At 36.0% G+C, this 13,316-nt stretch overlaps 4 protein-coding genes across 13 annotated transcripts in view; 2 read left to right on the forward strand and 2 right to left on the reverse strand.

The window, feature by feature from the left end:
* Nucleotides 1–168: 168 nt before the first annotated feature.
* On the reverse strand, nucleotides 169–3,100 carry LOC117215604 (MICOS complex subunit MIC19). Of its 5 annotated transcripts, none has more exons than XM_033462119.1 (3): nucleotides 2,780–3,100; nucleotides 871–1,398; nucleotides 169–417 (listed from the first exon to the last, which is right to left on the reverse strand). In XM_033462119.1, the coding sequence occupies exons 2-3, from the start codon at nucleotides 1,277–1,279 to the stop codon at nucleotides 242–244; spliced, it is 585 nt and encodes a 194-aa protein (XP_033318010.1). In that variant the 5' UTR covers nucleotides 1,280–1,398; nucleotides 2,780–3,100; the 3' UTR covers nucleotides 169–241. The 5 variants fall into 5 exon arrangements, with proteins under 5 accessions (XP_033318010.1, XP_033317896.1, XP_033318153.1 ...); XM_033462005.1 differs by lacking the exon at nucleotides 2,780–3,100 and adding an exon at nucleotides 2,083–2,191; XM_033462262.1 differs by lacking the exon at nucleotides 2,780–3,100 and adding an exon at nucleotides 1,942–2,066.
* A 770-nt stretch (nucleotides 3,101–3,870) lies between these two features.
* Nucleotides 3,871–5,803, forward strand: LOC117215281 (B-cell receptor-associated protein 31-like). 2 transcript variants are annotated; one of them, XM_033461724.1, is made up of 3 exons: nucleotides 3,871–3,889; nucleotides 4,833–5,137; nucleotides 5,224–5,803. In XM_033461724.1, exons 2-3 carry the CDS (start codon nucleotides 4,864–4,866, stop codon nucleotides 5,655–5,657), a joined length of 708 nt encoding a protein of 235 aa, XP_033317615.1. In that variant the 5' UTR covers nucleotides 3,871–3,889; nucleotides 4,833–4,863; the 3' UTR covers nucleotides 5,658–5,803. The 2 variants fall into 2 exon arrangements, with proteins under 2 accessions (XP_033317615.1, XP_033317573.1); XM_033461682.1 differs by lacking the exon at nucleotides 3,871–3,889 and adding an exon at nucleotides 4,557–4,657.
* A 505-nt stretch (nucleotides 5,804–6,308) lies between these two features.
* Nucleotides 6,309–7,505, forward strand: LOC117206742 (NADH dehydrogenase [ubiquinone] 1 alpha subcomplex subunit 13). Its single transcript, XM_033446338.1, has 3 exons — nucleotides 6,309–6,523; nucleotides 6,817–6,967; nucleotides 7,212–7,505. The coding sequence occupies exons 1-3, from the start codon at nucleotides 6,427–6,429 to the stop codon at nucleotides 7,417–7,419; spliced, it is 456 nt and encodes a 151-aa protein (XP_033302229.1). The 5' UTR covers nucleotides 6,309–6,426; the 3' UTR covers nucleotides 7,420–7,505.
* Nucleotides 7,506–9,012: 1,507 nt separating this feature from the next.
* Nucleotides 9,013–13,316, reverse strand: part of LOC117207137 (facilitated trehalose transporter Tret1-like) — a 34,492-nt gene continuing 30,188 nt past the window's right edge. For 3 of the 5 annotated variants that reach the window (XM_033447085.1, XM_033447066.1, XM_033447076.1), the window contains 5 exons: nucleotides 12,531–12,606; nucleotides 11,342–11,689; nucleotides 11,085–11,242; nucleotides 10,517–10,969; nucleotides 9,013–10,100 (listed from right to left, as the gene is read on the reverse strand). In XM_033447085.1, the coding sequence (XP_033302976.1) occupies nucleotides 9,497–10,100; nucleotides 10,517–10,969; nucleotides 11,085–11,242; nucleotides 11,342–11,689; nucleotides 12,531–12,587 (1,620 nt within the window). In that variant the 5' untranslated portion in view covers nucleotides 12,588–12,606 and the 3' untranslated portion in view covers nucleotides 9,013–9,496. The remainder of the gene's footprint in view (nucleotides 10,101–10,516; nucleotides 10,970–11,084; nucleotides 11,243–11,341; nucleotides 11,690–12,530; nucleotides 12,607–13,316) is intronic. The other 2 variants (XM_033447056.1, XM_033447046.1) reach the window with 1 other exon arrangement.

Raw genomic sequence — 13,316 nt, forward strand, 5'->3', positions numbered from 1 at the left:
GCCATTTCCTTTTCTTGTTTTTAATCAAACTTGTTTTCATTGGTTGTATTTTTATATTATTTAAATGTGATATTTCATAATAGGAATATTACTTATTGTTATTAGTATTATAAAAATAAGTGTACAAAGTCTGAATATATATATATATATTACATAATTTATTTTCAGATAATTTATTTTTTGAAATTTTTTTATTAAATAACATTACGTTTGGCTACTAATAATTCAATATTAAGATATATTAGCAACGTGCTGCAATCACACGAGCACGACGCTGATCTACGCAATTAGAAAACTCTTCGACTAAGGTAGAACACTTCAGAATTTCTTTAGGATGGTCCTGGTAACATTTGAACACTTTCTCAGAACTATTTTTGCATGGTTGGACAGTATCATGAATATTTACCCCTTTTTTACCTACAAAAAGAGATAATAAAAGGTAAATTATCAATTTGCAGTATAAACAATTTATAAACGATATAGTGTTTAAAGAATGCTACTTATATCTGTACCTGTATAATATATATATATATATATAATATATATGTATTTAACTTAATTTGTTTGTATAATATATATATATTTAACTTAAAAATAATATATGTTATATAAGTAAATGATATGTATTCTGTATACACGCGGTGTGCATGTATGAGTATATGTGTAGAAATTGTACAAAGCAATAAATATTTTAAATATATAAATCTTATGAAAGTTTAAAAAAGAATGATCATGCGTACAATTATTAATAATTATTAACGAATGTTAACAAACAAAATATAAAGAGTGGTTAATATAAGACTAATTTAATTATGAATACCATACAGAGTATTCGTATTTTACAAAAGAAAGTGGCAAATTTATATATACCATCAATATATAATTGTTCCGCTGCTTTTTTATATTCTGCGTTAATGATTTCATTAATTTCTGAATGTTTCTGTTCCAATTTCTGCAAACGTTGTTGCCAATAATTATCCTGTTTACGAAATTCTTGTTCATTCTGTTGCTGTATTTGAAGAGCGGTTAAAGTTAATTGTGGATGATATGTGGGATATCCAACATTCGCTGGTATATCACCACTTTGAGGTAATTGTTGAGAAACAGTTCTTTTAGAAGACGGCTCCGCTAAAGTAGTAGGTCTTACTTCACTTGCCACGTTAATATTTGTTTCAGGCACTTTTTGAGTTAAACGCTCCACAACGGATTCTGATATTTCTATTACACCTATTTCTTCGTTATTGATAGTAAGTTTACGAGTACTTTGTCCAGAACCCATATTGTCTGTTTAAATTTGTTTTTTTGATAAACTCACAACAAATTACTTGCAAATCTTATTACCTCTGTCAGTAGAAATGTTTTGTCACCAATAATTAAATAAACTGTAAGACTGGTTACCTGAAACACATGCAAGATTAATATAAATAAATAATTCTTTTTAACACTTTTTAAGCATATTAATACAATGGATTTTTTATGCAAATACAAGTATCATACTAATATTATACATCTGTAGTATGATCTGTACTAGCATTTAATAAAGCAAGCAAACTAATAAAATTGAAAGCAATATCTCTTGATCACAATTTCAATATTACGTTTCTTATTGTTAAATGTCAAAAGTTCTGTTATACCAAAATAATATTTTATGAAAAAGGAAAATACATTTTTCACTACATTCTTCTTGTAATTCCTTTTTTTTTTTTTTTTTTTTGTTAATATTTAGTCAAATCGCACACATACGTATGTAAGAATTTTTATGTCCTTTTTTTGTTTTACTAACTGAATATTAACAGATTTGCGAGTAATGTCAATGCACGTATGACAGCAAATGTGTACGTATCCTTTATGTTTTACATACTTTAATTTGATTACTGCAATCGATAATATAGCAACTGCTTGCAAAACTATTATTATCTATTAATAAGATTACAACTATACCAAAATCTGGGAACACTGTATCGATTAAAATTAATGTTTTATTTATCATGAATAAGACATAACATTTACACAACCACTGTAATTATTTATATGCATATGATAAAGACAATTGGATTTAGATGTACATCAAAGATACGGTACCGTTCTATTGTTATTACAGTAATATGTTTAAATATACGTTGATCAGGAAAAAAATATGTAACATGTAACCTACACACATTGTATATACATACATGCATACATATATATAGGTAGGTATACATATACATACAATACAAAATTTTATCGTAAGGGTAAGTTCACAATTCTCACGCAAATTCGAATTTCGCTTTGTAACATAAGTATTTACTTAAATTATAGGTAAGAAGGCGATTCTTTTCAAAATATACATATGTTTAAGTGTTTTCATAAATGTATATTCACAAAAATATAATCATTTATTATAAAAATAATTATAGAGATCATAGAGAATCATATAGAATCATTATAAAGGAAAAAAGGAAAAAAGAAAAGTAAAGGGTAAGATATTCTATAAATATATTCTTGTATCCACAGGAGTCGCCTGTGCATTAAGTAACTTATAGTAATATCAGGAAGCAGAAATTAAAAATTACCTTGCATTTTCTTAAAATCTCTATAACATAATTTTAGTTTTATTTCATTCAAATATATAAATTAAAATTCGGGAATAAATATATAACCTACAAATTTCGCGATTGTTAGCAGAGAGCTTTCTGTTAAAAGTAACAACAGGTAACAGTAATAAAGCATACAAACATAATTTCTTTCTAATAAGATTTATCTGATTGATTCCTTATCTTGGCACAAGAATACTAACCTTTAATTTCATACTAAAAAGGTAATATCAATATTTCCTAACAATAACCGTTAATTTTTGAAACATTATTTCTTCACTCTTCCTCGTCTCTACCCCTCAGAATTCTCATGCATTGTGCATTGTATTTAAATGTTTGAATGCACGTGATATAAGATCTTTTATACTGTTTTTAACATGTATATTCGTGACGGTAATAGCCTTAGTTTTTAACCCGGACACCTAGCCCGTCAAGGCCATTGTACCTGTAATTTGTGGAATGTTTATATTAAGAATATGAGTTTTTAATTGCCAAATATACGTCACATGTATACAAATATAGATATGACCATATATTTTTAATGGAATCTATAATATCATATAATGGAATGATAATATATATCAGATAATAAAATAATCTGAATCTATAGAAACATATCGTTGTATTACGATACATTAAAAAATATATTAATATATATAAATTATTAGCTAAATATTGACAAATCTGATGATAAGTCAGGATACATAAATACGCAGTTACAGAAATATGTAGTAGAATATTTCCTCCCTGCCAAAAGTATAGAAGAAAATTGAGTCGTGAAAAATCAACATGGAAAACAAGAAGATTTACATTCTGCGCGAAATGCTATAAATATCTGAAACAGAGACAGAGGCAGAGGCAGAGGCAGAAACAGTTTACTGATTCTTTATCTATTTCGAAAAAAAGAGGACTTTGTTGTCTTCCATATTGATTTTTCACAAACTAATCTTAAAACGATTTTCCCTAGCAAGTGTTTATGTGAGCATGATTAACAGGTCAGTTTGTTTCAAATGTATTAAAATAATAGTTTTTAAACGCTTACTATAAATAAATATATATAAATATTGGTTAGAATGTATGTAATATGTTTAAAAATATAGAAATAGTCTAAACAAATGACATGTGTTGTTGACTATTTTTTTATTTTTAACTTTGGTTACACTGTTGTTAATTTTAATTTTTGTCATTATTATACATAAAGATGTTTAAAGATGTTATTATACGATAATAATTTTTGTTACAGTTGCGAAGGAAAAGAAAAGGAAAAAAGAAAAAAAAGAGAAAAAAGAAAAAAAAAAAGAAATAAATAGAAGGTAAGGATAAAAATTAATATTTTATTAAGATAACGATATGGGCGGAACTTTGATTTAATGGGAACAAAATTATTGTCATTTTTCAGTACGATAGTTTTAAATGGATAGAATCCAAAAATGTAAGTCTTAACTTTAGGAATTCAGCAGTGTAAATGTTACGAGTACGTAAAGTTGAGCGTTCTTAGCGTATTTTTGACAGCTTACTTTTTGACCAGTCATGTCGGCTTTTCTATCCACGATTCGTTCAGTGATTGGAGTCGCTGGCTATAACAGATACACGTGAGCGGCGACCAATTAGACGGGAAGAGTCAAATATTTTCGTTGAGGTATATGCCCCTAAAACATTAAAAATTAGAGCATGGAATTTGTAAGTGAGTACTGAATTAGGTTGGAGTTAGTCACAAGATTCCAGCTGCCTACGTTAATGTGTTAATTTATGTGTAAGGTTTATCTACAATACGTGTCAATACTTTAATTACAGCCGGCGAAGGTACCCAGCGGAAAAAAAACGAAGGAGAATAAATGCTCATTTGTGCGTGTCAATCAGGTGATAGATAGAAGTAGCATGGCATTAAAATAAGCTGCTAAATACGTTAAAAACGCTTGACTTTACATACGTACAACTTTTGAATCGCTGGATTGTTGAAATTAAGATTTGCATTTTCAGATTCTATGCATCGAAAACTATTGGATTGTAATAAGAAAAGGCAGTAATTTTATTTTTACTCATAAAGATTTCAGTATTATAATATCTCGTATGTTATAGAGGTACCTACATATCTAATTAAATGATTTTTATTAAACATTTCTGTTTGTATGAATATAAAATTCTGACATATTTTCTATAAACATCTCTCGGTAAAAATATTTTTGATGGTGTTTATAAAAATCATCAACTGGAAAGATGAATATGCAGCATCTAAACGTTTTGTGATATTTTTAGATATTTACAGAAATTAAAGCAATATTTAATCATGAGTCTTCAGTGGTCTTTAATCGCTGGATTTCTGTATGTCGAAGTCATAATAGTTTTACTATTGGTGTTACCAATAATTTCGCCTACAAGATGGCAGAAGATTTTTAAATCCCAGTTTTTAAAAAGTTTAAGCGATAGAGCGTCAATTTATTTCTTAATTTTGCTTGCGATATTAGTTGTGATTTTATTAGATGCTATTAGAGAAATGCGAAAGTATTCAACAGTTGTAGCTGTAGAGAGAGATCATCATCATGTCGATGCCGGATTGCAAGGTGTATATTCATATTTTTATCACATATGATATTATATCTATCTTGAATTTAGGATTTGATTCTGATTCTATTATTATTTTATACAGGTAGTATGAAACTATTCAGGGCGCAACGTAACTTTCATATATCTGGTTTTTCACTGTTCTTAAGTCTCGTTATACGTCGTCTTGTAATTTTAATCTCTAATCAAGCCGTTCTACTGGCACGAAGCGAAGCAGTTACGCGTCAAGCTGAATCGGCAACTACAACAGCGAAACATTTGTTGTTACAACAAAAAATTAGCGGAGAGACTGTTCAGAATGACTCGTCCGAAGCTCATGATAAAGTAACATTAGAATGGAAAGCTCAGATTAACGAATTACAAATAAAAAATCAAGAATTGGAAAATCAACTTGCGAGAGAAAAGAAAGATAAAGAAGCTATAAAGTCGCAAGCTGAATCCCTTGCCAAGGAATATGATCGGTTAAACGACGAATACAGCAAATGCGTCCAATCAACTAGCGATAAAAAAAGTGATTAAATTCCTTTTATGTCCTTCTTATACTCTGTTCTTCTATGTAAAAATTGCTTTCGACTGATATCTCATATTATAGAGTTCTGTCGCCCTGTATATCTATGTACTGTATAGATAATAAGATAAGTAAGAATAAATTATTTAATATATAATTATATGTTAGAAATCTATGTATAATTAATTAACACATTGATATGTGTTATACAAACGCTTAAATATATTTACTCGATACCGTATTTTATTGAAAATATTGTTATAGTAACCATTTTTACATATAGCAGTAATATTTAAGTACGATTGGCTATTTCAACATACTTTATTAAAGTTTTACAATATAGTTTATCAAAATTGTAAATAATAAAATACCAAATACAACTGCTCAATTCTTTTCTTTTTATATTTAACTTTGCTTTTCCTTATTTTTTTTTTTTTACTTTTTCTGAACACTGAATATCAATCATATTAATGTTTATAGAAATTTCTGAAATACATATAAAGGTGAGAATTGAAAGGCCTAATTCGAAAGTTTTACCTGTTTACTGCATTTCATGTACATACATGTATACACGTGTAAAGGAGCCGTGCATACACAAATGTATATATATATATATTTGTGTGTGTGTGTGTATATATATATAGGATGAAAAATAATTTCTGGATTATTCACCAGGAGTGCTAGTGTTGTTCCTATGTTCTAACCGAAGTCGTATATGTTATACTGTCCGTCTTTATTAACTTATTCATTGTTTATACAGTGAATGAGAAGTTAAAAAGGATGTCTCGGCCGAAAACAGGACCTCAAGATTTACCTCCTAAGGGAGGATATGCTCCTTTCAATGTCAATCGAATCAAGCTACGTACTTTACTAACAGGTACAAATTAACCTATAACCTACATGTATTAGTTTATTATCTGATAGATTATTGGAATTTGACTCGGGATTTTTAAAGTAGTGATAGACTGAAATTAATCGAAATTAATAAATTTGAATATACGATTGTTTCTTTAAGTACTTGTGTATTTGAAATATCTGAAAAACGATATGTAAAATTATGAGAAAGTAAAATTAATGGAATTTAGTTAAAATATTAATTTACAAGAGCAAATCATGTGGCAAGTGTTATATAAAATTATAATGGTAGAACAAAGTATAATTAATTTTTAGGTCGTATGGGTGTGGGGATATTTATTGTTACCAATGTCATCTCATTTCCACTATACTATAAAAATTGGGTAAGCGAGCGAATGAAAATGCTCGAAACAAAAAGTCGAGAACTAGCAACAGTGCCCATGTTGTTAGCAGAAAGAGATAGAGCGTAAGCATAATTGTCTTATAATGGATATCACGTAATTTGCCGTGAAAAAGATATCTTGTATAAGTTACGCTATTTGCTGGTAGAATTTCATAAACGTTAGCAATATAGTTTGCTATTATCCTCATTTGCGTTTCATGTATTATACTATTTTTCTAATATATATTTATTAATTATATGAATGTATTGCGTATATATTTTTAAAAGATCTTTGCATTTAAAGCGAGAATAATTCTTTGTCACACAGGATCTTAAAACATCAGAAACGAATGAGAGAATTAGAGGCTGATGTAATGAAGGATTTCCCATTTTGGGAAGTGGGCACATTTTTTGGAGTGCCGATATACGAAAGTGTTCCAGAAGATACATATATCGAACCAAATTTCGGTGAATGTTACACATATGCAGATCCTTTCGATTTCCCAATAATGCAGAGCGCACATTTGGTAACGTAAACTTTGCATTATGAGGTTCATATGTAAGATAGCATGTTGTATTATATTAAATATAATTAATAAAGTCATATTAGAAATACAGGAAATTGTTGTGTACTTGTCTTGTGTACCATAGCGAAAGCTGTTAAGATCGTAATCTTTATCATGCGATTATAGTAGAAATGGAGTAATTATTACGTAGAATTTCGATAAAAATTTCGAAGGTAGTTTACGAGAAATGAAATATTATTCGGGCGATTGCTTCGATCTATCGCGTAAAAGTTGTAAATCTTTATACATGCATTTGTTAGAAAAAAAAAAAAAAAAAAAAAAAAGGGGAATGTAGAAAGAGAGCTGAGGCTCTAATCCGGTAGATGCGATCATAAAAGATGACAAATTAATCCACTTAATTAGTTTCCTTTTTTTTTTTTTCAAACGAACATTTGTCCGACAATCCGATCTTTGACTATACTCGTACGTGTTCTCGAATTATGGATACTAAAAATGCACGTATCGTGTAAGTACTTTGATATCGCACGCATAGCGGACTAGCAGTAATATACGAGGTACATAAGTAATATAAGAGATACATATTCTCTTTTAGTGGAGAATTTACAACCAACCGGTTACTGCCATCTATCGGATCCGACCGAAATCGCAAGAAACTAACAGGAATATAGAACGTACAAGAAGGTGTATCCCAGACGAGATCCTGTGTTGAACAAGGAGCGCACCACTGTGCGACAAGGACAGACATACGTCTCTTTTTAATTCATCGAATTTTCGACAATTGTTCCGTTTCTGGGACAAAATGCCGCACTTTTAGAATCGAAGAATATAAAGAGGGGGGATCCCTGAGAACGGTCTCGCGCCGATTTCGACCGGAATTTGCTCAATTAATGGCTAATTATTTGGTTTTTAATAATTATCCGCGGCGTTCCCTAGTCAGCCAGGGTCCACGCCGCGAATTTTCACATAATTCTCGCTACAAGCAGTTAATTCGCGATCTTTCATGCACAAAGAATTTAGTACAGGATCTAAGGATGTCTCTTCAATTGCTTGAGTAGAGTAAGGGAGAAGAGTAATTAAGGAATAATCGTGAAATTAGAGTGAGAAGTATGTCTGTCATTGTCGCACAATATAGCCTGTCCTTGTCTAACAGGAGTTGAGATAGCTGCTCGCACATTCTATACTCCTGTTACTTTTCTGCAGTTGCAGCCGGATCCGATAGATGGCAGAGCACTCGACTGACTGGTCAGATGCTAGAAGAGAAGAAGAGTAGACGAATTGTTATTATTACAAGTTTTATGTGGGATGATTGTTAGTGAGAAGGGTAGCGTGCGTACACACGTGCAAAGTAGGTACTCACTGGTACTTAGTGGTGGTAGTTTTGATTCTCGTTAGTGGAAAAGACTAATTGCGTAATTTTCTTTGTTAGACCGTCGGCTTTCTTGCTACCGGTGTACTCCGGGGAGATGTGTGTAACCATGCGTGTATTGGCGGGAAGATTGGCTGGAAGGGTGCGTTTGGAAAAGTTTGAACGAAAAGGGAACGAAGGAATTAGAGTTTCGCATTGGCAGGCAATTATTATCGTGGTAAATTGTAAGAAAGCTATCGTTGCAAAAATAATTCATTTATTGACAGGAAATAAAACTATATACACTTTGCAGGAAGAAAATTATATTTACAAGTATGTGGACTTATAGCGCGGCGAATTGATTCGGAGATATTTGAAGGTATATCGAATTGCCGGCTGCTCGTTTCGACTATTCTACTGGACGATCGGTCGGTAGAAGGTATCTAGGTGGTGAAATTTGTCGTCGTTTTCTCGATACTCTCGATTGGTTCGGATCTAGTTGGAAACTGCGCAAACTATCGACCATTGGCTGTAATTTGTGCGCAAGTGGCGGGAAACGGTGGGAAATCGTTGTCTAGAAGGAGGAGTTTGCATAAAGATATAGATACCAAGTAGTTTTAAAGAATAAGAATAGGTACGGCAAGGATGGTAGATGGAAGAGAGATTTCTATCGGGGGGATATCGGGTGGCTGGGAAGAGAGAGAGAGAGAGAGTGGATGGAGAAGGAAGGTTCGGTGGCTGCTAGAAATACACGTGCTCGGACGAGATGGTCGGACGGTTATATATGAGATGACGACGGTTCGCTTCGCAATCATTGGCAGTTTGCCTTTTGTTCTTTTGCATATGGTCAGCGGTTAAGTCGATGCAGAAATTGTCGAAAGCGTACGCGTTTGTCGTGATATTGCGATGCTTCTCCTCGGGGATCGAGGCAAATTTCTCGAGCGTGATATTATTAGGTCGAAGAGAGATGGTGGCTATTGGCTGAACATCGGCGGGCGGGTCTGTCGCGAGCTTCTTCGAGAATCCGTTTTCTATTTCGTCGAGGCTTCGACCTCTGGTCTCAGGGAGGATGGTGAGGGCGAATGCGGCTCCTAAGCTAGAAGCTACGGCGAACGTCCACATGAAGTACTCGATTCCAACTATCGGTTGCAGATTAGGATACATTTTGATGGTTGCGAACGTTAACATTTGTACGATACTGGTAGTGATGCCTCCTAAAGATCCTCTGAACCTTAGCGGATAGAGTTCGGAGGTCATGACCCATGGCAGAGTGAGAAATCCTATCATAGAGAAGCCTACGTGGCCTCCGATGCATGCCAAGGATACCACCGATGACAATTTGAACCTGAGAGGAAAATTGGATCGATTAATTTGATTAATTTGATTAATTTGGATGGGATTCGTGTCAACGAAGGTGATTACGTAGAAAAAGGAACAGAGAGAGAGAGAGAGAGAGAGAGTGGACTAGAAGGAGGGAAACGTTTGCCTTCTCCAGCCTGGCTATTATCATCTATCGCGAAAGTTGAGCGATAATAAATAATATTATGAAATATGCTATTACGCGAACGAAGAAGAATAGATTACGGGAGGAATCGCTCGTTTTATGGCTCCTATTACACCTCTAAACTAGAATTACGTATTCTAGACGATTGGTCTGGCCAAAGCTCTACAGAGACGATAGAAAAGAAGAAGAAAAAGAGGAAGAGGAAGAGGAAGAGGAAGAGAAAAGTCGAGTTAATAACAAGCGGAAAAGATACGAACCTGTAGGAGAGAGCAACGCCTACGGCAGAGATCGCCATTCCTAAGCCACTGACGAAGGCTAGCGCTTTTCTGCCAAAGCTGTTGGCTAGACCGGCGCCGGCTATCGACGCGAACAACCTGATCACACCGATTCCAACGCTGGCGGAATACTCGTTCAGGTCGATACCGATATCCTCGAGGATGCTGACCGTGTAGAAGAGGATTATATAGATGCCCGACATTTGCTGGAGCGCGAAGAAAGCGCACAGCACGAGGAAAGGCTTCCACACGCTTGGCATGTGAAGAGCTTTCAACAGACTCTCTTTTCCCTCTTCTCTTTTCGCGTTTGCGTCGCAAAGTTCCTCGTACTCTTTGTCGGTGGTTAGGCCAGAGCCTCGTAGCCACAACAAGGATTCCTTCGCTTCCTCGTTTCGTCCTCGAGCGACTAGCCAACTCGGTGTTTCCGGGATCATACTGGTAAGTGGAAGAAGAAGAAGAAGAAGAAGAGAGAGAGAGAGAGAGAGAGAGAGAAAATAGATAGGAATAAAAGGAGTAAAACAGTTATTATTGGAATGAAAATAATTATTACCGTGTTAGCGCCAGCGAGAGTATGGCAGGTGCTATACTGATGGCAGCGGCATTTTCCCACGTGGTGAACGCTCCCAACGAGTAGATCATCAGGACACCGAGCGAAACTAAAACTGGGCCACAGCTTCCCAGCCAGGCTCTCTGGTTTGGTGCGGCGGCCTGTAATATTTTGTCACCGGTCGTCATACGTTAATTGTGATATTTCATCGGTATGAGCTGTTAATGTTACGTAATGTAACGAATCAAAGGGAGAAATACCTCGGTGACGTAAAGGTATAGGCCGTTTGCCATGCCCATGCCGATTCCACTAACGAATCTGCCCACGTATAACAGAGGCAAGTTTTTCGCCAACGCTATCAACAACCATCCAGCGACATGAGGCAAACTGGCCAACGCGATAGCCGATCTTCTTCCGAACCACTCGGCGCATAGTCCGGCGATTAACGAGCCCAAAGGATTAGAGACGACGCCTAGAGCAGCGATCCAAGACGTCTGATCGGCGTTCGCCAAGTGACTGGTCAACAGTTTCGGCACTAAAATCGCGCTGAATCCTTGACCAAGCCCCACGGATATTTGTCCAGAATGCGCCGCCAGGCTAGCGAATATCTAAAAGTACCGACACCTTTGAAAATACCAGCTATGAAAATCAGGTTCGTGGCAGCAGAAATACGGCGCGGTAAAAAGCGCGGTGAACGATCCGTAGTACAGGTACGATCCGGCATCGGCTATCCATCGATTCGTATCTCGTATCGGTCGGTATCGGTTTCCGCGTTTCGATCAATATCGGGCTTGCGCGTGTCGCGCCCGATCCAACCTAAGAAACGCAAGGAAATGAATTGCGTTCGCGGTCGTCCCGAGCGCCAACGGACACGGATTACGCAACGATGTGCAACGTCGCTCGACTGGCCTCGTTGAAACAAGCCCGCGCGCATCTTCTCCACCGATACGTCGAATCGCGATAATTACCGCAACAGATCGCGATCGTTCGACCGCATTGTCTCGTTACTCGCGTACACTCGTGTAACACCTGCCGGTGCCCTTTTGCTTTTTTCCGCTCGACGCTGCCTCTCTCGAGTCGCTCCGTCTCGCCGCTCGTGTCCTCCCGCGTGTCATTCTTCCTACGATATCTCTCGTCGCTGCTCGCTCCTTGCCAATTAACCGGGGATCCGTTAACGACCGTTCTCCGACTAACGACTGTCATCGAAACTTTTCCAACCTGCCACGGTACCAACGAGATTCTATCGAGCGTTCATCAGATAACGATAAGACAAAGCGGAACGAAGATGTTTAGGAAGAGAGCTTCCTCCGATAGTTGCATCGCGAGTCGATCGCGGCATTCGCGTTTGCGCAGACCACCGCTTATCCATCTTTTACGGATAAATTATCGAAAATGATTCATCGACCATCGAAAATCGAACAGAGTTGCACGAAGGTGTAATTCCCTTACCGTTTTCTTCTGACCAGAGCATGCCACCTTCCACCACAGTTTCGCTCGAGTGATCATCGCGTCGCACGAATTTAATCTGTAACAGAAAGAGAGAGAGAGAGAGAGAGAGGGAGAGAGGGGAAGCAACTTTCTTAAAAGAAGCAAGTGGGAAATCTGAAACACGTAAATTCGAAAAAGCTTTCAACGAGACTGTGTTTCGCAAGGGCCTTCGCCCTTTTCGATCGAATAATCACACTCGTTTAAAGCCTAAGCGATCGCTCTTAGAGCAACGATGTGTTTCGTGACTCACGGTCACGCGGTCACGGTGAGCGCGATTTTCTATCGCGTCTCTGTCGCTTCTCGTGACAGATTCCCGCCATTTCTCTACTTTTCTCTATTTCCACGTTATCACGTTCCGCGATTAAACCGCTCTCTTCGAAATGGAGAATCGCGCGACCACCGTTTTCCGAGGAAATTTAACCAAATGGACGATCCCTCTATCGGATCCTTGCCTATCGATCGATGTAAGGTATACGAGTATAGTTAGACTTTTATGTTTGTTCCACTATCGGATAATAGATCGTTGTTGCGAATGCCGCGGTGCTCTTTTTTCCTCGTTTCCCTCGTTCCCGTTTTCCCTAATAATTCACGCAAGAAACTGAAACATCGCGATCCAACGATCACAGCGGAACGCTTGCAGAAAGCGCGCTCGGTCTTCTGACCGGTCTCGTGCACATTCGCAAATACGTATAAAGATCGCTGACGTTCAACAGGAAAACCTGCGATGATACCGATTCTACGTGCAAG

This window comes from Bombus bifarius, unplaced genomic scaffold (genome assembly GCF_011952205.1).
Source record: "Bombus bifarius isolate JDL3187 unplaced genomic scaffold, Bbif_JDL3187 scf7180000007966, whole genome shotgun sequence".
In the NCBI taxonomy this organism is placed as follows: Eukaryota; Metazoa; Arthropoda; class Insecta; order Hymenoptera; family Apidae; genus Bombus; species Bombus bifarius.